The sequence below is a fragment of the Zeus faber genome (genome assembly GCF_960531495.2).
Source record: "Zeus faber genome assembly, chromosome: 18".
NCBI lineage: Eukaryota > Metazoa > Chordata > Actinopteri > Zeiformes > Zeidae > Zeus > Zeus faber.
The window spans coordinates 9,393,236-9,417,578 of NC_137210.1; the positions used below are offsets into that span (position 1 = coordinate 9,393,236).

Consider the following 24,343-nt stretch of genomic DNA (forward strand, 5'->3'; position numbering starts at 1 on the left):
GAGTAGGAGCGGAATTCTTTCCCATCAAAAGAATTCCTCTCTGTGATTTTTTCCGTTTGTATGATTTGACGGCGACATACACGTAGAACAACAACACACTGAGTCTCTGCTACATATGCGCCTCTGATGTCATTCAGTGCTGCTAATCTTCCCCGGGCTAAGAATAGAACAGAGTCGCAGTATCAGGTTGGTAGGCTACGGTGAACTACCTCTCCTTCATCCAGGGGACAAGCGAGGGGTGGGGACACTGGGCGGGGATACAGCATACGGGGGCAGATGGAGACGGGCGTCCAGGTCTCTCATTTGGTCGAATCTAAATGAACGCGGTGGACTGGGATTACTAACACGTGTACAGGATTTTTAGTCATTCAAAATGTTAAATAGGCCAGTTAGCTCAAATGTTTTGATTGCTTTGAAACCTGAAACTTTGAAAGAAGAGTACCAGGGGGCTAATATACAGGAGAACTAGATTCAAAATGACATGCTTTGTGGAACTTGAACCTAAGATAAATATAGATATAGATCTAGACGTGGCCCTACTCCCTCGCCGATACAGGATCGCCCAGGGGGAGTGTGGAATTAACTAGTCACATCACATCACTGTCATTATATGGACCATTATATTCACGTCGCCCGTAATGCTACTCAGCGCTTGCGTTGCAAGGTAAGGGCCGCGGCTCCAGTTTGTTTGCACCAGTCAAAGGTCACATTCTGCAGATCGGTTGTTGACAGTCGGGGTTAAACACTTTTAGTGGCAGCCATTTGTACCGTGTGCGATGAGTTGTAGCAGCAATGTGCTACTGCAAATGAACGATCCTCTTTTCAATCCTTCCTATTTTTATGTGTTTTGGATGCAATCCTGTTCTTTGTGTCCATTCCCTCGGTGCTGTGCAGACCTCTGGCGAGAAGGTGCTGGTGGCGCTTGTTGGTTAAGGCTATTGATAACTTCAAAGGGACAAGACCGGGCAGGAGTTATGACGCACACATTGAGGAGGAGGTCTGACGGACGACGCCTGGGACTCTATCGTCGGCGAACCCTCTGAAGCTCACTGTATCACGGTATCGCCAGTATCATGATGGCGGACGCTTCATCTGGGAATTTCAAGATATCTTTCATGCGCCCGGACAGTTCCGTCGGGGCCTGTCCTTGCACGGTATCATAAACATGCTAGCGAAAAATTAAAACTCACAACAAATAAATATATCAGATAAATGGAATTTCAAGCAAAGAATAGAAGTGTATAGTCTGATCCACAGGTGAGTCTGCAGAAAAAAGGAGCCGCAAAACATGACACAAAACTTGTCTCAGCAGGCATGCGGCGGTGTGAGTTAACTTGAGATAAAGTATTATAAAATATGTACAATGATCAATTAAACCATCTAAAATCATTCTTTCAATAAATGCAAAGTAACTGTAAACATGCACTAATTTCCCACCGAGGCGCCTTGCAACCCAGGCACCAATGAGGATCAAAGCAAATTCAGTAGTACTGTAGGAAATTAGGGAATATTGTTGTCTGGTAATATTCTCAACCCTATTGACATACTATCAAGGCCATACCACATGTGTCAGCGATATATGTCAGTGCATCTTCTTAATGTGGAAAGTTTATCCGTTTATGTCCCCAATCTATACATTCAAGTTGATTCCATTCACATTCACCAAAAAATGTGGTTTCAGGTTGAGCGGCCACAATAATAGAACAAGCATAAGAGTATTATTCCCTGGACATCCTGTGTGTGTTTATTTCCCCGAGGTGCCTGGGTGCAAGAGTGGCAACTCAGGGGCGAATTCACGCAACGATTGCACGGCTTTTGCGGCCGCTAAACATGTGCAAATAACAAGAAAACGCAAGCGTCTTATTCACAAATCACCCGCAAACGGTGAAATGCCCCTCGAACTGCGCTGCAATGCAAATAGCGTCTCGGTGCAACGTAGCAATTTGCGCGTATTTGAATTTGGTTTTAGTCATATGGCACAAAATTGGCCCCTTTCTATGCAAATGAGCCTCGTTGCGACAAATGTCCAATTCACAAACACCCATCCTTTCCCTGCGCAATCAGAGAATATATACCCAACAAGTTAAACATCGGGATTTGAAAACACAGTAATGGAAATGGTCCGGGGGAGGGGGGGGACCCCAACTGGGTAACCGGACCACTTCCATTATTTTCGAATCCCAATGTTGACTGGTATGCTTATTGATCGTGCAGCAGAACAGATCGAGCCACCGCTTCCTTTTTTTTTTTTTGCCCCTCACCGCCAGACAATTGCCCTTATTTACTTTGCCACATGGAGGATTGCGATAAGACGCTGCAGAACTTTTGTGAATCGGACGTTGAGACGCGCTGGCAGGGGGCGCGACTTGATGCCCAATTTCAAAGCGCTATCAGCCGCCGCAAACCATTCTTTGTGAATTCACCCCTCAGTGTGTTTTAAAGGGAACCGGGGTAAAAAAAAAAAAAAGCCTAAATCTTGAGAGAAGCTCTCCTGTTTTAGTTTTAGTTTTTCAAACCGTAAGACCTCATCTTCAACTTTATCCTTCCCTACTGCATAGAGATTTACATCCCAGCTGGTTAAAAGACAGTTTTCCCCAACATAATCCAACTCACATCAGATAAATCTAGTGCTGTTATGTGACTTATTTCAATTATTCTTCAATCATATATGAAAGCACGAAAACCCGACTGGATAATCTCTAGCTACATTTACTTGCATTAGGGAGGAAGCCGACCTGAAGTGGATCCAGCACCTTGTTTGGACGCCATCTCATCTGAATTAGACAATGTGTGAAACTGTCTTTGGAGAGCCACTGAGGAATACTGATCTGTACTCCTCTAAGCTACAAACTCCACGTTAATAACAATGATATGATATTAAAAACACAATCAGGTGTATATATGCACCACACTTTCTAAATGTACAAATACTGTGTCTGCACATATATGTTTTGCCATTTTTCTATTTTCCATTTGAGAATAATCCTCCCCTCCCAATCCTCCCATTTTGTGTTATATACACAATAAACACATTTGTTTTTGGTGAAGTGATGGATGAAATAAAGACACTCCGGCACTTTGCAGTGGGGAGGAGGAGGAGGGGGACCCTGGGTTTTGAACTCTTCTGATCACACACCTGATATTGTGAGTTGATGTTGTGACACTATCTTTAGGCATAAAGTTTAAGAGGAGGACCGATGAACCCTCCCTGAAATAGAGGGGTAAATTTAGTCCCCCTGTCGTCGGTCCACAAGGTGGTGGTGGTGGGGGCGGCATTTATTTCAGTCCTTGACATGCTAGAAACGTCCTCTGCCGAGAGGGTCGGCTGGGGTTAGACATCCGGAGGCTCTGCGATCAGAGCGATGTGCTCAGTGGAGGGGGGTCTCGCCGTGTTCCCATAGAAGTTCGATGGCCACTTTGACGCCTCACATTAGTTCACAACTGGTTCTTATGGGGACAATACTTTATTTGCCTCCTTGCGTACGGTCTGAAGCCGGATCAGGCTCAGAGTTTGTTAATAGGGTTGAAGAGATCCTTGTTTGTGGGTTAGTGATGCAAGGAGCCTAAAATCCCTGCGTGTTTTCTCCCATCTCAGACTTCTGTTACGCCCTACTGCCATCAACCCATAAACGAAAGGGCTCAATAATGGATGAGGCTTCTCCGCTCTCCTTTCCCTACTGTACCGTGTTGCTAGTCCACGGGGAGGTCCAGGAGTGAGCCTCTTACAAGCATTCGGTGCTCCATTATTCATAACGACTCTGCAAGGAGGTGGATCTTACTCCACTTTTTCGCTGGCCTTTTAAAACAGTCATGTCTACTATCGTACCACTTTGGCTCCAATCATTCCAGCCCCACCCCCATCCTTGGTCTCCATAGTCTATCTGCTCTTTTCCTCAGTGTCTCACCATATAATTCATTTCCTTCCCTGACTTGTTTTTGCGCAAGCTTGCTCAATCCCAACCTACTGTATGTCAATTTCGATCTTGCCATCCACCTCTTTCTCTGTTTTAGGGACACTGAGCCTATATTATGTCCGGACCCAATGGCAGGCAGTGCGGCACTGGTGTAGGGCTGAATGATTTGGACTTGGACTCGCTCCTGAGACGCTAGGACCCAGCTTTAGCTGCTGCTAAGGGCTGGGCCCATAGTCACGGCTTGGACAGAGGATTTTGACTTGGCCACTGGCAGGGTCGGCATTCCAGAGGAAAAAAATAGTATATTTGATAGTTACAGAGCAATAGGTCAATAGACTGAGAATTGTTCCATTACGGGCCCATGACTGTCAGGTCTTTGAGAATGAAATATCCATGGGTATATTGACACTAGGAAAAATTCCCCCTCTGAATGGGATCCATTTGATAATCTTGACACCCAGATTGAAATTGCACCCTGGGAGTCAGTCACCTGAAAAAACTGCAGTTGTCGTTTGTGTGCGTTTGTGTTTATGTTGTAGTGTGTGCGTGTGTGTATGAGTGTTTGGCTCCTAGTCGCGGCTCCGGTTGCGTTTCTTGAAGAAAAAGAACGGTGTCTTCTGAGGAGGGCCCAGTAACATGGGTACCTGGTTCCTTTGTGTGATCCTGACCTGTGAGGACCATACACAAAAAGAGACGAGAGACTAAGACTATAATAAACACCTTATCCAACTCAAATGGATCATCATCTACTCGATCTACAACACGTAGACTTTAAATACAACTCAATATAACAGATGGTTAGATACTTACAACATCCTTGCAGGCAAAATAACCCACACAGTTCAAGAACATTGCACCTAGAGCATCCAGAAAAGTCTAAAATTACAAAAATAAAATTGTGGCAGTTCCCCCTGCCACACGCCATCCGGGTGGTGTTTTCAGGGCCCTCCGACACAGCGGCACAGCCATAGATGTTGCAAACACACCAGTTTATTGTAGAGAATGGCAAGATGTAACAAGCCGAGAGCAGATGGACACATGTCATAACTGTGGCTCTCCCTGTGTTTTGGGGATGGGTGATTTACCTGTTGCTCGTTGATTGCTCTGACGAGCAACAGGCGTACAGCCACCTCCGATCCCGGGCCCAATTACCTAGACCCAAGACAGGTATGGCTGCTTAAGCCACACTACCCCCATACCACAGAAATATATTTGAAATGCTTTGATATAGACTACACATTGATAGAGAGACAGACAGACAGAGAGAGAGACAAAGAGACGGGGATAGACAAACTGCATAGCCAAGGCCACTGCTCTGTGTTCTGCTCCCTATGTGAATGGATTCTACAGCTCTCATCTTTGCGTGGTAGGTATAACCAGTCTGTGTTGTGACATAACAGTGTTTGAAGTAAATTCGATTTCACATGGAAGGTTGGAGGTGTGAGGAGGAGGAAGATTAAAAAGGCACAAAGAACTGAGCCGAAAAAAGTGGGATATTAAAAATAACACAGCTAAAAGAAAACCTACATTGCCTCATCTAGCCCAAGCACACTCTGCCAGTGTCTTCAAGCGGAGTTATATAAGGTGAGTAATTAACAGCGTTCGTTCTCACCGTGCAGGGAGGTTGCATCCATGGTTCTCCATCGATCTGCATGGGCAGCAGCCGGGATGTCCTGTGTAGACAGAGGAGGGGGACGGGAGGGTCAGATCACACGCACCTCCGAGGCAGCGCAGGCTGAACACACTGTCCCAGGATCGGGTCAAACACTACACCCTTTGTTCCCATGAGACCCATTCCCAGACAGGCCCCCACTCCCTAAACTCACAGGCGCATGGTGCATGCACACACACACACACACACACACACACACACACACACACACACACACACACACACACACACACACACACACACACACACACACACACACACACACACACCTATTTTAAATTAGTTTAAGCCTTTTATATATGTTTGTACGGTCATGGAAACTCTTCTGCCCTCACATACTGCATTTTCATACAGAGCGAGGCAGCAAGCTAAACACACAAAAAAGGTAATGGAGACAGATGATATCTTGATGTCCTTTAATGGAGGATGTGTGAAACTGAAAAGGCATACAAAACATACAAATTTGTTATTGTATATGAAAATAAATTAAAATAAAACAACGTATACGCCTATTAATTTCCATGTATGTATATACTTCCCAGAATGTATGGAGATGTAAGAAATTATGATTTCAAATGTCTCATTGCATGCTTGAATCACTGAGGAATGTGGGTCCAGTTAACCATGAGGAGAAGGCTAGCTGGCTTGCAGGTAATGCTCTGGTAGCATGGTCAGTTAGATTTGGAGCAGTGGGGACGTAGTACCCCTGACTCGCTTTGGTGGACTGTCTGCCTGTAGAGTGCCATCCTGGTCCAAGACTTCGCCCCTGGCGAATCCTGCCCCTGGCACAGTCTTCACTTGGAAAGCTCTCATAACATCACAGCTGAATTGACGGCTGAAGTGACGTTCCATGAAATGCCTTGCATCGACTCTGAACGGCTGCTGTCCTCTTGAGCCCGCAGATGGCCGCTGCAGGCGATGGGTGGTTGCTGACCTTGGTTGTGGACCTTCATTTGAAATTCCATTACCTCATTGTGAAATTGAACAACAGAAAGCGGAGGTAAGCTTTTGACCAAGAAGCTGTGGCACATCTGTTGGATGAGAAAGATGAATGAAAAATTCACTCCTGAAGCCACACTCAGCAGGCTGATATTTAGGTCTGGGCCTCTGAGCAGCATGTCATTCCGTAATATGTTGTTTTGCTCGGGGTCTCAAAGACGACCCTAATTTGTCATTCTTTGTCTGCATCAAGCAGAGGTGCTAGCTTTGCATGCCCATTGCTGAAGATCTTCATGAAGTTCACATAGACTAGTCTCTTATCTCTGGCTCTGGCTCATCTCCAGCAATGTACAACAGACAGAGATGAGGCGGGTGAGGTCTTGCTGCTTGTTGTAAGGCAGGCACTGACGAGGGGTGTGGAACGGAGGGGGCATCTCGACAGAGATGGCCTACTTCATCCTCTCGTTGGCAGAACGGCTGAAGATCTGACAGGTACTGGTTTCTGGAGCTGGCCACTCCATTTGGTGTTTGGATTATTCAGCTGAGAAGTGTTGTTTCACATGAGCTCTCACATGGCTTGAGGAAACTGGGGCGGCCATTATTCGGTATCTTAGTTTTGTAGGTGTTCACAGTGGGTTTGTGGATGTGCACATCGCCTATGATACCCCATCCCGAATGAAGGAGCGTGGCAAAGGGTGCACTGGGTGGCCCATTACGCTGACTTTGCACCTTAAGGACATGTACAGCATACTGTATGTCCCTACCAAGGAGCAGAATGATTTGGAGGACACATGCAACTCCTATGCTCATATGACTTTCTGTCTGACACTACTTCCTATCTAAAGGCAGAACAGAAACACATTATGGGAGAATAACCGTGATGAATGCGCTTTTAATTCTGTGCTAAAGGAAAATATGAGGGCAGTTTGCCTGACAGGTAAGAAAGCCACTTGTTATTTTGCCTCTTTGAATCGGTACAGTAACTGACTCATCGTGGAAGTGAAATTGGCCGAGACCTGCTCCAGCAATAAAAACATATGAGCTAAAGCCACTTTCCTTGCATAAGCTGGCGATGAAGGCAAAATGTGACTGTGACGGCAATCAGACCTGTCAGACAGAGGATTTGTTGCCCTGCCAGCCTGTTCCTGGCTCCAAAGACTTAGTTAGTTTGCAGTTCAAGTATGTAATTTATTTAGTTGGGGCACAGTAACCCGTGGATACCGCAGGGGCGAGGTTAATGCCTGACGACATAATACAATCAGAGAGAATTCATATTTTTGGAAAAAGAGAGAGAGCTGATTTGCTAAGCAGAGTAATCATGGTGCCCCCTTTAGCTTGGGGAGCAGCGGAATGTAGGGGGAATAGGCAGAAAGTGGACATGGATAAAAATAGATAGGCAGAAACATAAAAGGAAATATGAGAGCACAGAGATATTTGGTTGAAGGAAGGAGGGATGGAGGGACAGGGAACATCAGTGTACCCTGACCTGATGATGACGCTGGCACACTGCGCCAGCCTGCGTCCCGCACTCTTCAGTCCAGTGTAGATCTGTCCCATCTCTATGGCTCCCTCAAGACCAACCACCTCCAGCAGCTGGTCGCTCAAATCTGGACAGAGGAGAGGGATAAGAGAGATGGTGAGAGACAGAAAGAGAGAGACAAACAGACAGACAAAATAAGAGGGGGTGTTTCCTGGTTTAGGCTTATAGGAGACCTGATCATTGGTCTGAGCAGCCCACTGAGTGAAGTCCCGACTGGATGCCACTGGGGAAACTTACGTAATCCGTGTGTACCCAAGTGTACCCAGCTTGCGCACACACACACACACACACACACACACACACACACACACACACACACACACACACACACACACACACACACACACACACACACACACACACACACACACACACACACACACACACACACAGATTCAAACAAACATATTCTCCCTCCTGCGTTCTTCTTCTTCCCCATCTCTCCCCTCATACATGGCAGCACAGTAATCCCCAGATGGGGAGACGTGTCAGATCCCTTTACAGTGAGTTGTGTATTATGCACGCGAGCACCACGGTTCTACCACAGCTCAGATCTACAAAGACGAAAAGAGGCTTGCACACCACTGACATGCTCAGGTCTCTCAGCCAATAAACACTCCAATAATAATAATAATAATTCTCCATTAGGGATCTTCTTCTGTGTGGTAAAAACAATGCCATGTTCCTTGTCATACGACCAAGGCTTTAGAAGGACCTCATATGACATCATGTCTATGATTTAATCAGGGCTTATTAAGTATCCTCCTTTCCCAAAAGTATTAACCCTTCAGCTGATCATTTGTACTTCTGTCTGGGTGGCAACTGTTTTTTAAATTTATTAATTTGATTATCCTCAATTCAACTCTTCTGATGCGGGCCACATCCTTTCCAAACAAAGTAAGGTCCAACAAGCTGGATGAGCACCGCACCGTGGTTTACCGGAATTTACCACGGGATCCTACTATGGACGGACGGAGAGTGTATACTGGTGACAGGCACATAATTAGATCAGGAACGACCAGGCTATGTTCCTGTTACGCATATCCTAGCTAATCATGCAGGTTAGTGTATGGCTCAGAGAGCTGATTAACACAGGCGGCCAGGCTGGTGCCAGCTGAACAACTAAACATATCCCAACCCTATTCTATGCACACAAAAAGCCCAAGTCCCTGCTGCCTGCCTTCATGTCTGACGGCTGTGATGAATCACAGCGCTGCCTGGCTGTATCTTAATTTCTCCAGAACAATTGAGAGAATTGGTCATTTTTTTGCCTTCCTTTTTAACAAAAGGAAAGGAGTCCAATCCCTTCAAACTGAAAAGCTGCACTTTGTTAACACGTACTCTGTCTATCTCAGCTTCCAAGCGTCTCTGTTTGACATGTGCAAAAGTAATTGGACGATCCTCCCATATTAGAGTTTGCGTGGGTGCAGGGGAAGACAACGGCAGGGCGAGTGGTACTGTACCTAGGGAACCGGTCAAACCATTCCCATAGGGCCTGGTTACCATAGCGCTGTCTTGCCCAGACAAGCTAGGACTGGCCTTGCCTGTTTTGACTAGCGCTATAGGCTGCAGGCCTGCCAGACTGTTGCAGTGTAAACACAGCTAATAATTTCCCAACGTTGCCTGACCTCACTGTGCTCGTTGGCCTTGTTTCAAAGTGCAAAAAGAAAACTGTGGCTTGTTGTTGCTTTCCTGTGGGGAGTGGATTTTTTTTTTGTCTGAGCCCTGATGCAACGTAGTACTCACCATGAGGCTTTGGCGTGTGCGCGTAATAATTGCTCCAATTTGCATGTGGGGATTATTACAGGCAAGAGGCGAGAGTGAGGATGAGATTAAAAGCAGCCATTTCAATTCAACTTTTTTTTGTGTCAGCACCGATCCTTTCCCTATCTTTAACTTTTTTTGCACATCAAAAGGATACGAGCGCTTCCAGAGAGCATTTTAATTAAAAATGTTAATTTATGAATTATAGTCTCTCTGGTCTGTATTTTTCAATGTCACACTGAGCTTGTACAGTAGCTGAGACACCTTCAAAGGTGTTATCACAAACTGTGAATGTGCCACATGCATTTGTGTGCCAGTATAATTGAGTTTGTGAGTGGCATTTAAAAAAGAAAGCCGTTTTTCCGTGCCTGAGTTGAATATGAACAAAGTTTATACGGAGAGATGTTTGCTTGTGAGTCATTGGTAGTCTTTAATATTTAAGATGACAATTCTACAGAAAATGTCAGTGAAGAATGGGGAGGAAACATTTAAAATCACTTAGTGGGATGCCCTTAAATACAAAATGCTTGGGAGTCTGTGTGTGGGGGGTGGGGGTTGGGGCGGTAGCGGTAGCGGTAAGGTTTGTACTGAAGGGCTGATGACAATAAACAGTGAAAATGCTATTTCTATATTTTTGTGAACTAGGACGCACTGTCATCGTTGTAAACGCATTTTACATTGCCTTGATTGCATTTTGGTATACATTTGTGGTGTAGGGGTGGTGTGATTTAAGCAGCCACGCCTGTCTTGGGCCTAGTTAACTGGCCCTGGGATCAGGTGTTGGCTCAGGGTGACTGAACGGCTGTTTCTCTTCAGAGCAATCAACAAGCCCAGGTTAAATCACCCATCCCCTCCCCCCCACACATACACACACACGGGGGGAGCCCTTGTCATGACATGTTTCCATCTGCTCCATCTGATCTTGCCACTCTCTACAATAAAATGATACGTTTCAACACCACCGCCTGTGACACGGTCGGCGTTTGGAAGGCGGAACCACCATAACAATATCCGATAAAGCTATCGGAAAGGCGGTTATCAAAGAAAACATGTTTATTCCTTGCAAAGCCCCCCCACCCCTACCAAGTGTACAAGACAGAACAAGAAATGAAAGGTTTTAACGATAGATGTTGAAAAATGTGTTTGACATGTGGTGGATAACGTGAATGACCGACGCCACATAATTTGGCTTTATAATTTCATGAACACCCTTGCCAGGAGGGCAAACACCATCAATGCCAACCACACCCTCCGCAACTGCTCTGATATCCTGGACGCAAAGAGGGACTGTCATCATTTTCACAAGTACACACACAGACACACACACACACACACACACACACACACACGTTGCTCTATTTTCAAATGGACAACAAAAACATGCACATGGACAGTGTAGAGGACGATGGTAATTCTATTTGTAAGATTGTACCCGATATGTCTGGGGACATATCTGTCCCCGAGAACCAGGCTTTCTGACTGCAGAGTTCACTGCTTGTCACTCTAGTCGCTAGTCTGTCTCTCTCTCTGGCCTGCCAAGGAAAGGGCACATGAGATGCTGTGCCTACACAGATCTTTCCAAGAAGTAATAATAGGATTGAGCATCCATTAAGGAAAAACTGGACATTTGGAGAGTGGGGGATTAAGGGGGGTCGGTGGGGTGGGTTAAACTAGTGACACAATAGCTGCACACGACAGATGGGAATTAAGAGTACGGAGACTGGGCTGACGCATGAAATCTGGGTGTTTTTGTATCCATAAAACATTTAAAAGATGCCTGGAATGAAGAGCATTCATATTATACTTATTTGGGACAAGGGCATGAAAATCCAGTAAAATAATGAATGCAGATGTGCCGTTTTCAGATTTCCATGATGAGATTCAGATGTCCATTCATATAGCCATTTTTTCCTCCAGTGCTAATCAATGTATAAATCCCTCCCGCCCCTCTCTCCCTCCCTCCCACGCACGCCCACTCTTACACCTCTTCTTCTTCCTCTTGCCATATATGGGTATGCCGCTGCGTCCCAGAGAGCAAGTGCAATGGCGGAGTAAACCCACCGCGCTGATTCTCACCCCACCAATGTTTCCCACCTCATCAGATCTCTGTGTGTTTGGCTCTCAGGCAGCCAGCGCTGTTACGTCTCACCGAGGTAGTGCTAAGAATAGAATAGAACAGCCTCTTACATAAGCCAGTGGCAGTGCATTCTGGGATGGGATGGCCGTGCTCTGCCAAGCAGCATGCCGGTCAGAGTCGTTTCTGCTGCGCTGTGCGCCTTTTCTCTGCTGTGCAGGCAGGAAAAACTACCTGTGAACTGCATGCACGAAATTATACGTAACTATTGCCAAAAAACTGTGCGTTCACACACACACACACACACACACACACACACACACACACACACACACACACACAATCTGTTTATTTTTTATGTCCGAGTGGCCACAATGGCACTTGGGAAGAAACATGGCATACTGTAAGTTAATTATTACATATTCCATACATACAAATTCCAATTTAAATAATCCAAGTCCCTCTTTTCTCAGGGAGTAAAAACCTATTCCGAGAGGTGATGATAATTTTACATTTTCCCAGAGGAAAGCCTACAGACCGTATGGCGCGTGAGGCCCTGGCCGTTGCGCCACAGTTAAAAAAGCGTGTTTGTGTTTCCTTCGTCCCTCTCCAACCAACCTGTCATTGTCCGCGGGTGGTCGGAGCCATGGCAGATGGTCAAGAGGAACTGGACCGCACCTCGCCAGCGCCAAACGGAGGTAAAGGTGCGTGGGGGCGGGCAAGCGCTCGGCTGGCATAACGACAGAGTACACTGTGTAAGTATGGCACGGTGGGGAAGACGCAGCATGCGGCTAACTCACACCGTTCCTCGTGAGCATACGGAGGATGTAGACTCCACAATCTGTATTCCTACTCTACTCGAATATCAAAATTCGTTTTCGTTTTGGTTTAGTAGTTATCAGTCAGAGTTAATACTCATCCAATTTGCTCGGCCGTCGTCATCACCGACTACTACTCTCTTCAGCCGGGCAGTTTCATACAGAAACCATTCCTGTCCCATCCGTCTAGGAGAGGTTAGGGGTCAATCAAAGTGATCTGATCTGAGTGATCCTTCATTTTGGTAGTGTGAGGAAAAAACCCCAAAACCGATCATCTCCAGATGCTTATGGCCGTGAATAGCACTGCGGGACATAGAGCGACTGAGGGACAGCGAGCGGTGGGAGGTCAGTGACATGGGACAGTGATGGATGCAGGGGACGATGCGTCCTGTTCCCCGGGAGGCGAAGTCTGGGAATTCGATCTTGGATCCAGAAAACCGGAAGGAAATGAACGGGGAGGGAGGAAGAGATGAAGCCGAGATAAAGGTTGAAGGAAGAGAGGGTGGTCGACATACGTATGTCCTGTTTCTTTCAGCACTTCAAGTGCTGGAAGTGTTTCTCAACACTGTGTCAGTCAATCAGCAGCACAGGACCAAGCATCAGCTTCTTCCAAAGTCCAAATTCCTAGACCTAATGTGTCCTCATTTGAAGAACTTGTGTTTACTAATGCTGCATGACACACGTACTAGCTGCCTCAATTCACACAGGTATTGACCGTACGATGACTCTACTACCACTACTAAGTGTTTCCAACACATAGTAGTAGTTCTGCCCTTGCTCTCGTGACAGAACAAAGTACATAAATGGAGTGACTCATTAGCTTAGGGTTTCATCTCTGAGATCAGGACTGCCCAGGGCTGCCTTCACTTACTTTGGATAACCTGGCTGATTGCATTATCCGTCGCAAATAGCTTTAAAGGCATGATCTCATTGTGGCAGAGCAAAACAACTGTCATAAACAATTTCCTTGATTGTGACGGCTGCACGATTGCTTGTGCGCACATACAAACACATACTCCGACACCTACAGTCCCTTTATTATGTCCAGACATGTGCATACCCACCCTCACACGCATAACTAGGTATACGCACACACACACACACATAAACATACACAAAACCTGCGCATGGAAGTGCCTAGACAAACACAATTTTTTTTTATGTATGAGTAGAAGCAGGGAGAGAGAGAGAGAGAGAGAGAGAGAGAGAGAGAGAGAGAGAGAGAGAGAGAGAGAGAGAGAGAGAGAGAGAGAGAGAGAGAGAGACTACCATCACCCTACTCCATGAGATTGGCAGATAGAGCTAATTTACTGAAGGTTAAACCCTGTGAAAGATTGCAAGATTTGCTTACCCACAATCAAACTGACACACACAGTCACACAAGCACACACACACACACACACACACACACACACACACACACACACACACACACACACACACACACACACACACAAACTCAGAAACACATACTTCGACTGTAATTTGGACAGTCACTGAATCACTATGTGGTGATGCAAGTCATTCTTCAAGAACTGGAATTATGCACAGAACAGTCACATTTTCGATGCATCAACTTTGGCCCTGGACAAACTATCTACTTTATGGTGCCAGATTATGGGAATCGTTTGACCTAAAGGAAAGGTTGCGTTGCTCAAATGGCCAATGCTTGGAAATTATTAACCAAATTGTGATGAAACTAAAACTGGCCATTGTGAATATTGAATCCTTAAAATGCTTGCTGAGCCATTCCAGTGGGCAGGGTGGTTGCATTTTGGACCTGGTAATGGGGAAGACACACATAGCTGTCGGGAGGGTGCTCAATTGCAAAGTACACAGGAGAGACATTTTACATTGTTTATTTTCGAGAAAATTAAATTGAGCATTTAGACTGTACATAGGCTTGGCATTACCGACAACCATCATTTGGTAAAAACAGTAATAGTAATACGAGTAAACAGTAACACAAGATGAAATTAGACGTTCTTCTATCTGTGGCAGAGATGCTGTCAGGAGCTGCCCTCATTTAAAACAAAGGAAAGGAAACTTATTGTGATTGTTATTAGTATTATTATTATTATTGTTGTTGTTTGTTATTTAATTATTATTATGTATTATTATGATTATATTTATTATGAATATTATGATTGTGATTATGATGATGATTATTATTATTAATAATAATAATAATAATAATAATAATAATAATAATAATAACAATAATAATAATAATAATAATAACAATAATAATATATTTTTTATTTTAAGTAGTCTAGAAAATTCAAAACATCAGAGTCGGGGGTTGAGAATAATGTAGTGCATTCTGTGTCTGGAATGTTCATTTAATAAAACAAATACAAATTACCACTGAAACAGTAAATCCACAGCCAGTGGTGTTTTAGAAAGAAAAAGATGGATCAATTGATTTGATTTTCATATTCAGGCCGCTAATCGATCATGTATGCACTTTTTTGTTTTTTATTCCCAGCCTCTCAGCTGAGTTGTTTTGACCCTCCGCTTCTGACTTTTATTCACATTGATATACCCACTGGCATGCAGGGGTTTGATAAAGCGGGGAAAAGCATAATGATCAGGGGGCCAGGTAGGGGCCCACAATGTCTGGACAATTGAGATATTTCCATTAACTAAAGTCTTGTGACTTTGGTTGACATGTGTCAGTTAAATAAAAAATATTTCAACACCATAATCAATAGAATCTCTGATGAAAATATGGATTTTACTCCTACTAAACTGGGGGAAAGAGTAGCCCCCCCCCAAACCGCTCCGAACACACCAGCTGAGTTGACAAACTTCTGTTATTAGGTCACCGCAGAAAAGTAAACCTGGGGCTCAATAACAGAAAGAGAAAATAAAAAGAACAGGGATAGAATGTGGGATTCACAACACTTTTGTTTTTCAAATAAACGTTTCCTATTTTTTCATGGGAACCAGATTTCCTGGCAACGGCTCTGCTGATAGACGGAGTGAACGGAGAGAAATTATATTGTGCATTTTTATATCATTCACGTCATGCACACACACCCACACACACATCTAAACCCGCTCGCTGTCATTAGCATAATGCAACAACGTAGTAAGAAAAGAAAGAGTGCTTAGGAGTAAACAGCCAATCTAGCAGATCCTTAAAAGCTTATCGCGGCTTGACAGCTTAAAAGCTTCGTTAATCAGTTTGCCCGAGGCCCACAAACACTGTTTGACATTTGACAATATTGATCCTTGGGAGGCCGTCAAGACGGCAGCTGGGTCAAAGCAGTGACTGCAGTTGGCGAGAAGGATGCACCGTGACAGGCCCACAGCTATATGCGCAACTTTCACTTTGTGTGCATTTGCGTGTGCGAGTGTTTGCATATGTGCATGCATACGGGAGTTTCTGTGTGCGTTTATGTGCAGGGTTTATGCGTGAGTGCGTGCCTGTGTCCGTTTTGCGTCCATGCGTGCCTGCATATGTCGGTAACACAGCATGCGCCGTCCTCTGTGTTCTTGTGCTATTAATACTGATGGAACATATGGACCCAATATGGACCCAACAGCTCGTGGGGCCAGAGCCTTTGGAAGTGAGCGGTGAGAGCGGGCAGTGGTGCCAGTATGGGGGTAGGACCAGGATGGGGGCAGGACCTTGACGGGGGCAGGACCAGAATGGGGGCAGGATGCGGATGGGGGCAGGACAGGACAAAGGCAGGACCAGGACGGGGGGAAGTCCAGGACGGGGGCAGGACAGTACAAGGGAAGTACCAGGATGAGGGCAGGGCCAGGACGAGGGCAGGACCAGGACGAGGGCAGAGCCAGGACGAGGGCAGGACCAGGATGGGGGTAGGACCAGAGATGGTCTTTGGACCTACGCTGGGGGACAAATCACTTATTTGTCATAATTGTTTTTAAATTTAATTTTATCTTTTTAATAATTGTAGGCCAATAAGTATTCTCAACCTGTATCAAATGTGATGTAATAAACATGATGTGTGTGTGTGTGTGTGTGTGTGTGTGTGTGTGTGTGTGTGTGTGTGTGTGTGTGTGTAAGGATACCAGTGCCTCAGTTAAGAGAGTTGTGCCACATATAAATATGTACTCCAAAACAGGCAACCATAATGACACATGCGAAAACACACACACGCACGCACGCACGCAGCGGAAATTGTCGCAATCTTTTTGGTGATTTCTATCGTTTACTCTTTATTTCTCCTCCATGCCTTCATCTTCTCCTGCTCTTTCTTTCCCTCCGTCTCTCGCCTCTCGCACTCTCTCTGCCTCAACACAGCCATGGGGTCTCCATGGAAACAGCATTTAGCTCAACCAGTGGATGATCCTCGAGTGGGATGCGTGGAGCGAAAGAGTGGAGCAGGATGAATGTGAGTTTAGTAAACGTCCTTTTTTCTTAAATAAAAACAAAATGCGAGACTCCCTTCGGCCCGAAACTATAAAAGTTTGTTTTAATAATATAATCTACATCGGCAATAATTTACTGATCAGTTATGACTTTCCTACTTTTACCCTCACCTCCTCTCCTCTCCTCTCCACCCTCCCCTCCTTTCTTCTTTCCCTCCTCTTCACTCCTCCATTCTCCCCTCCGCTCCTTCCTCCTTTGCTCTCCATCCGTTCCTCTGCTCTCTCCTTTCTTTTCCTCCCCCTCTCTTCTTTCTCCGCCCCTCCTTTCTCCTCGTCACGCCTCCTGTCTCCTCTCCTCTGTACCCCACCCCTCCTCTCCTCTCTCCCCTCCACTCCTTATCCCTCTCCCCCTCGCCTCCTCTCCTCTCCGCCTCCTCTCTACCCCGCCGCTCCTCCTCCCCTCGCTTCTCCTCTCCCCCTCCTCCCTCCACCCCCCCCCCCCCCCGTTCCCTCCCCTCCGCTCCTCCCTCCTCATCTCCCGTTCCATCTTCCCCTGTCTCCCCCCCATTCCCCTCCTTCCCGCTCCTCCTCTCCTCTCCCCTCAGTTTAGGGAGGTCAAACTGTGGCGGTCTGGAGCGGCTGTTCGGTCGTAGTGACTGTTCTTGAGCGATACCTCCGCGCAGCTCGTCCCCCGAGGATGCGGTGCGACAGAGGTTGCTCAGCCTCTGGGCCCAGCGTTGCTGCTGGAAAACAAACCCCCGCAGGGCCCCGGCGATGGTGTGATATTGTGACAGCGGCACTTGCCACGAGAGTGTTGTACAAACATTTGCGGCGGAGTGCAGAGCGACCAAAGTCCTCCCTTCAAAGGAGACACCAAAAACCCCAGGGTTCGTTCTGTTATTTGTTCCGCAAGGCGTTGCTGCCGTGACAGGGGACAGAGCACACAAGCCTGCCTATTTTAAATTGTGTAAATGACCTCATGTTTGGAATAAAAGAAAAAATAACGCTCCCTGGGCCTGACGTTTCATTTTGGATGTACTATACAGCTCCCTGCCACTCGCGCTGCAGCCCCACGAGGATCACACTAGGGCACGCAGAGACCGGAGGAGAAAGTCGTTACCGTTCCATTCGATGTGAGGAAAACAGATGCCAAAATGTAGTTCCGGTGCGGTGTTTCGCTCCACTCCGACTTGTGTGCGCAGTGTACACACACACACACACACGTGCCCTCACACACTTCCCTTCTGACTCACCCTGCACACAGAACTTGAGCTCCTTAGCGTCGGTGACAGTGCTGCTGGGCATTCTATCCGGCGCTTTCTTGCTCATGCGGTTGTAGTTCCGTCTCTTCTTGGTCTCTCCCCACAGGTTGGAGCCGCCGTGCATGCTGGGAATGTTGAGAACGGCGATACCCTCGAGGGAGGTGCTACTGAGGTCCAAGATGATGCCATCACACTTGGGGGGTAGCGAGCGAGAGAGATAGAGAGAGAGGGGGTTTTCGAGAAACACTTAATTGGCATCTCACGAATCAGAACAAGTAATGACGAGCAACTACAGGACAATACTTAGGGGGATGCTGTACTACTACTACTGCTTGTCTTGACACCACAAAACCATGCTAATAACATCCTGTGAGTCATGTTAATTTGATCCAAAGTTAAATTTGCACTTGCTCTAATTAAATAAAATGGCTGTGTATATAAATGAATGTATAATATAATATAATATAACATAATATAATTGTGGTGTGGGGATGGTGTGGTTTGAGCAGCCTACCTGACCTGGGTCTAGGTAATTGGGGTCAGAGTGGCTGCATACCTGTTGCTCGTTGGTTGGTCTAACAAGCAACGGGTTAAAACCCCCGTCCCCACACACACTCAGGAGAGGAGCCCCAGTCATGACACATGTCCATCTGCTCCTGGGCTAATTCCATCTGGCCCACTCTCTACAACAAACTGGTGTTCACAACCCCCGTCTTCTGTGTCTTTGTGCCGGAGGTCCCTGAACACTTGGGTGGCGCATGGTAGGAGAAACTGCCACTATAATATAATATAATATGATAAATCTGATAAATCTGTCAGAATACACAAAATGAAATGTTTACAAGGCGCCATGGTTAAATAATGATATAACCTTATCTGAAGCATTAGTCCACTGCATGATGTAATATGTTTTCAATGTTATTGAACGGAAGTTGCCTTTTACTTATTAATAAATAATTCAATATGAGGGAATCTTCGAGCTGATGTGTCTTCCAAATTGGTAATGATTAAATATCTGGTTGGTCACGGAGAGATTTGAACTTTGAAGTGTTATTATTAAAATCTGTTGCTGGCTCCCAGCCGGCATTAAAACCTGTCTGTGAATAAGTCTCTATTCGCACCAACCATCTGCAGACTTTGCTGAGCCAGGCTGGCAGTACACCGTCCCGTTGCGTCAACCGCATTTGGACAGTATCACAGAAAAGCGTCAACAGGGCTGCATGTACAACCCACGGTCTTCCATCATCTTTTCATTTGGACTTCAATTACATCTGAAAAGGTTTCTCGTATTTCAAATTATTATTTTGCGTTGAGCCCTGCTAAGCCAGGGTAGATGTATCAGCACAACCGCTGGCTGGCAATCGATAACTTTGTGGAGAATTCCTAAGACCAGGAGCTAAGAATAGCACATAATGATTTAAAAGAGGTTTGAAATGCCCTTTCAGAGGAACCCAACAGAATGACTGTACTTTGTAGAAAATTGTAGTAAAAGAAACAGACCCTTTCTGTCTGCATTATGCATAGATTTAAACATGCTATGGAGGTATGTACTTATTATATATAGATAAAATACACAACATTTCCACAACAACATGATGGATTTGGTCATCATAGAAAGTGTTCATTGATATTTTCAAGGGCAGTGTTTTTTTAATCGTGTCTGTTAGAGACTCACCTCCACTTCAATGCATTCGTTTAGCTTCTTGCAGGTGGCAGATATGGTCTCAGTGGTGCCAAACTCAAAGTACCAAAGCTTGTTTTTCATTCTGTAGGGAAGGAAAAAGAGCAAATAAAGGACATTTAACGACACGGGCCCTCGGACATGAGCAACGGACAATAAAGACAGTTGCGATGCTGTGCCTTGGGCCACCAACTGTCGGCCGCGACAGGGTCTTGTTTGCTGTGGAACGTCCACATATTGAAGCTGTCTGGTGCCTACTGACGACTCAGGGCAGCTGGAGGCCACATGACCCAAAAGGTCAGCGTGCTGTCCACGCACCCAAAAACTGTGAGGACAGTAGTTTTTTCTGGGTATTATAACTGCAGGAAAAAGGCTTGACATTGCTCCCCGCTAGTGCATGTTCTGCTGTATTGTGCTGCTTCTTTCCAACTGTAAACACATTGGCCCTTAAGCAGCACCTTTGGTGGGATGTTCGCCGTGGGTCTGACTGTGTGTACCCTCACTTCTAGCTCCCGGAGAGGTGTGTCACTAGTGACCTCCCACATCGGGTCTTTGAGTTTTCCCCGTTTACCTCTTTTTTAGCTGGACAATGACTGAACAGCAACAGTCAAGGTGAAGCTTTTGAAGCGCCTCCTCGATGAAGCCACAACCCGGCACTGGAGCAACTCAGCCAAAATGACGACGGAGGCATTGAATGTGCAGCTAAGCAGAACCTATTAGACAGTGGAAATAAAATGAATATCCCGACGGTGGGGAAGCCCTCGCTCAGCATCCCTGAAGGCCAGTGAGTATGACATTGTGAGGTACTAGTCAAAGGAGACGGTTCCTTGAGTTCGTTCATACATAACTGTCCCCCATTGTCAAACCCAGTGTAGTGTCGACGTGTTGCCATGATGGTGTGATTATGGACCGCGTACGTGAGTCCGTTGCACCAATACTGACAACATGGCTATTGACACAACATGCCTGGCGTCATGTGGGCATACCGGGACCGTACCAGCATAGCAATGGGCTGCTCTGGTATGGAGACCGACGAGGAGGTATGGGACACATGAGTAAAATAGAACAAGAAACACAATTTAGGAACAAATGCAACTTGTCAAAGGATAGGATAAGACCATATAAGATACAGCAAGAATAAGAAGCGCAGTGTGTACATTGCAGAAATGTACGAAGGAAAAATCATTTAAATCAAAGCTAAAACTGATACTTTCGGTTGTTCTTAAGAAGGTATTCGGAAGGTATTAGAAAGTGTATGTCACCTCCATCACATCATGACAGCTTTTTTCCTGTTATGTGAGCGTGTTGCCATCCTCATGTAGTTTGATATAGAATGCTTGCAATCTGAAATAAACCTGTTGAGTACAATAAACTGAAATACAATTATTTTGGTAAGCATAGTTTAGGCCTGTTTGGGTTTCTCTGTATCTGGTGATGTGAATGGAGTCGTGAATGAAAAAGATAGATGTGGCTGACCCCTACCCCATTGGGCTGCAAACAGCTACACTATGTTCTAATACCATGGCAATTTCTTTACCGTTCCTACCAATACATTATTTTCCCGCTCTTATTCTTGCCACTCTCGCCCCGAATTTGCCCCCCCACCCCCACCCCCAACTCTCTCGCTCTGTCTCTATCATTCACCTCAATAACTCCCCAGTATCCTCCACTCTGTCAAATTTGGGGATTATGAGCATATTTGAGATCACAATTAGGCAGTGGTTTGATTCTCGACGAGGCAAGCTGCCTAACCTCATTAACTCGCTTTCACTTGAGGAGGACCGACAAAAAAAAAAAGAGATTAACTCGTGTTTTCTTTTCCTCTCCTTTACAGAGAGACACGGAGTGCTTCAAACTTTGCTGACTCAGCCCCCATGGGCCTTCCCAAGGGACTTTCTGGAAGGTCCTGAAGGGAGCTGCTTTGTATTCCAATATGGACTTTTGTATGTGTGTGTGTGTGTGTGTGTGTGTGTGTGTGTGTGTGTGTGTGTGTGTGTGTGTGTGTGTGTGTGTGTGTGTTCTCTCCCCTGTTCAGCATGCAAGCCATGGCTTGCGGCTCCCAGGGGCTGGAGAGCGGAGGGGACTTTTATCCACTAGTTAACACTGTGCTCACACACTGACATTTAGGAAGTAAACGCATTTTTAGAAACAAGAGGCATTTATCTTATCCCTTAGGCCTTTATCAATACACATACAGTGCTTGTTAAAAAAAACAACTCTTCCAAGAGGCATCTGTAGGAGCTGTGTCAATATTTTCTGTTTTTCTATTCGATTTGTCATTTGTCATTTACTGTTTGTTAATGAGGTGTGGGGGCGATGCAGCAGAGTTCATCTAATCACCTTTGTTTCCTGCCTTCAGGTGGCATTGTGTAGAGAGTGGGTGAGTAGGGAGCGCATCTTTTTGGTTGACCGCTGTTCACTGTTTTATTTTTTTTGCGCCTACCTAACCGAAGAACAAAACAAGCAATTTAATCCGGAGGGTGGGGGGTGGGAAGCCTCCAGAACAATGTTTTGGTGAAAACACTGGGGGCTTCAGCGGTGTCCAAACTTCTGGCTGTTCCCCCTCCTCCTCTCCCCCGTGACTCCCCCAGCGCGCTGCCCTTCCCTACAGATAAGCATCTCCATTAATTCCCTGCAAGGGCAGTGACCCCACGACCCCTGCCCCCTCCCCCACCGCCCACGCGCCCAACCCCCACCCCCAACCGCTGCCAACGCAACCTCTCATCGAACCACACACACACACACACACACACACACACACACACACACACACACACACACACACACACACACACACACACACACACACACACACACACCCACACCCACACACAAACACACACACTCCTCTGCCTCCCCCCTCTCTCTGTTATCAACACTGTCCATACCTGTCACCCAGTCTTAGGTCAGTCAGGAGGAGGTAACGTTCACCAACCCTCAACCATCCAGCGGAGACGGTAACATGAATACAGTTCTGCTGTTGTGAAACACGGATACAGTTGCTGCTACTAAAAGGTCGTTCAACATTTGAGAAATGGGCTCGTAAAGGAAAAATAAAGTTTCTTTGTTATCGTTTGTTTTAGAAATGTTGCGAGTTTGGGGTTTTCCCGGCTTGTGGGAAGGTTTTGTAACATGTAGGAACAATATAGAAAAGAGTTGCCGTAAATGTGTGAAATAATTCCACACAATTAAAAGACACAAACAATACCCCATCCAGCATGTGGGTTCTTCAGCCACGGAATGTTTCTACAGCCCTTTCTACAAACTTTTCGACACGCTTAAACTTTGACTGCAATTTAGCTTTCTCGAGGCCAAAATAACTTTTGTGGAGCTACAAAACTGTAGGATCCTACTTTTATCCCCCAAAACTCCCTGACTGTCAGGTGTACACAGAGATTAAAAATGAATCTTTGGCTGCCGTGGGTCCAGACCCATACAAGGCCGTGTGTGTGTGTGTGTGTGTGTGTGTGTGTGTGTGTGTGTGTGTGTGTGTGTGTGTGTGTGTGTGTGTGTGTGTGTGTTTGAAAAACTCAGATCTTACGGCCATTGGAGGCCAAGCAGTTGTGGTAGCCAAACCGCTCCGCTATTACAGCTACTGGAATACGTGCCAATGATAGAGAGGTCAGGAAGTGTTGGCTTTGTAAAGCGCGTGTGTGTTTGCATAGGCAGGGGGTGGGGGATTGAGAGGACAAATCCAGTGACTGAGATCTGATCTGTTACCCCTGGTAATCCTCTCAGCTGCTCGGTTTCCAGTGACCCGATGACCCCTTCAGGCCTTGATTAAAGCTGTTTATTAAGTCAGGGTGATACCAAGGTGACTCTATCTATACATTGACTGTTTTCAGGAAAGAACTGGTTGAAAGGAAAGGTATAACTTCTGTTTGACTTCTGTGGAGAAGCAAGGTTGCTCCAAAAGCAGTGGAGCATCTCCTGATTTGATTCCGGTAAACCTGCTTTACAACTGCTACTGCTGGACACGCTACCCTACCCTACACGCCATACTATAAGGCAACACGATGGGTCAAAAGGTAACTTTGTGGGTCAAATCACAATTGTCTGTAAGATGCATACTGTGAGTGGACGACAAGCAGAATGTCATGGGTGAAAGGATGCCATTAATTACTATTCAGTCCGACACATTCCTTGTGAAGGTAAATCCCTTCCTGAGGGCCCTCTACCCTACAGTGAAATAACCTATGACCCTACAGTGTCAGAGTGTGTGTGTGTGTGTGTGTGTGTGTGTGTGTGTGTGTGTGTGTGTGTGTGTGTGTGTGTGTGTGTGTGTGTGTGTGTATGTGTGTGTGTGTGTGTGTCGGCATTGTTGAGATTGACACA

The 24,343-nt window shown here is 45.9% G+C and overlaps 1 protein-coding gene across 1 annotated transcript in view; it reads right to left on the bottom strand.

Moving 5' to 3' along the window:
* Positions 1-4,483: 4,483 nt before the first annotated feature.
* Positions 4,484-24,343, bottom strand: part of dgkg (diacylglycerol kinase, gamma) — a gene marked incomplete at both ends in the record, with an annotated part of 75,166 nt that continues 55,306 nt past the window's right edge. The window contains 5 exons of the mRNA XM_080018764.1: positions 4,484-4,582; positions 5,527-5,587; positions 8,012-8,132; positions 18,319-18,520; positions 20,003-20,093. Coding sequence (XP_079874890.1) covers positions 4,484-4,582; positions 5,527-5,587; positions 8,012-8,132; positions 18,319-18,520; positions 20,003-20,093 — 574 coding nt within the window. The remainder of the gene's footprint in view (positions 4,583-5,526; positions 5,588-8,011; positions 8,133-18,318; positions 18,521-20,002; positions 20,094-24,343) is intronic.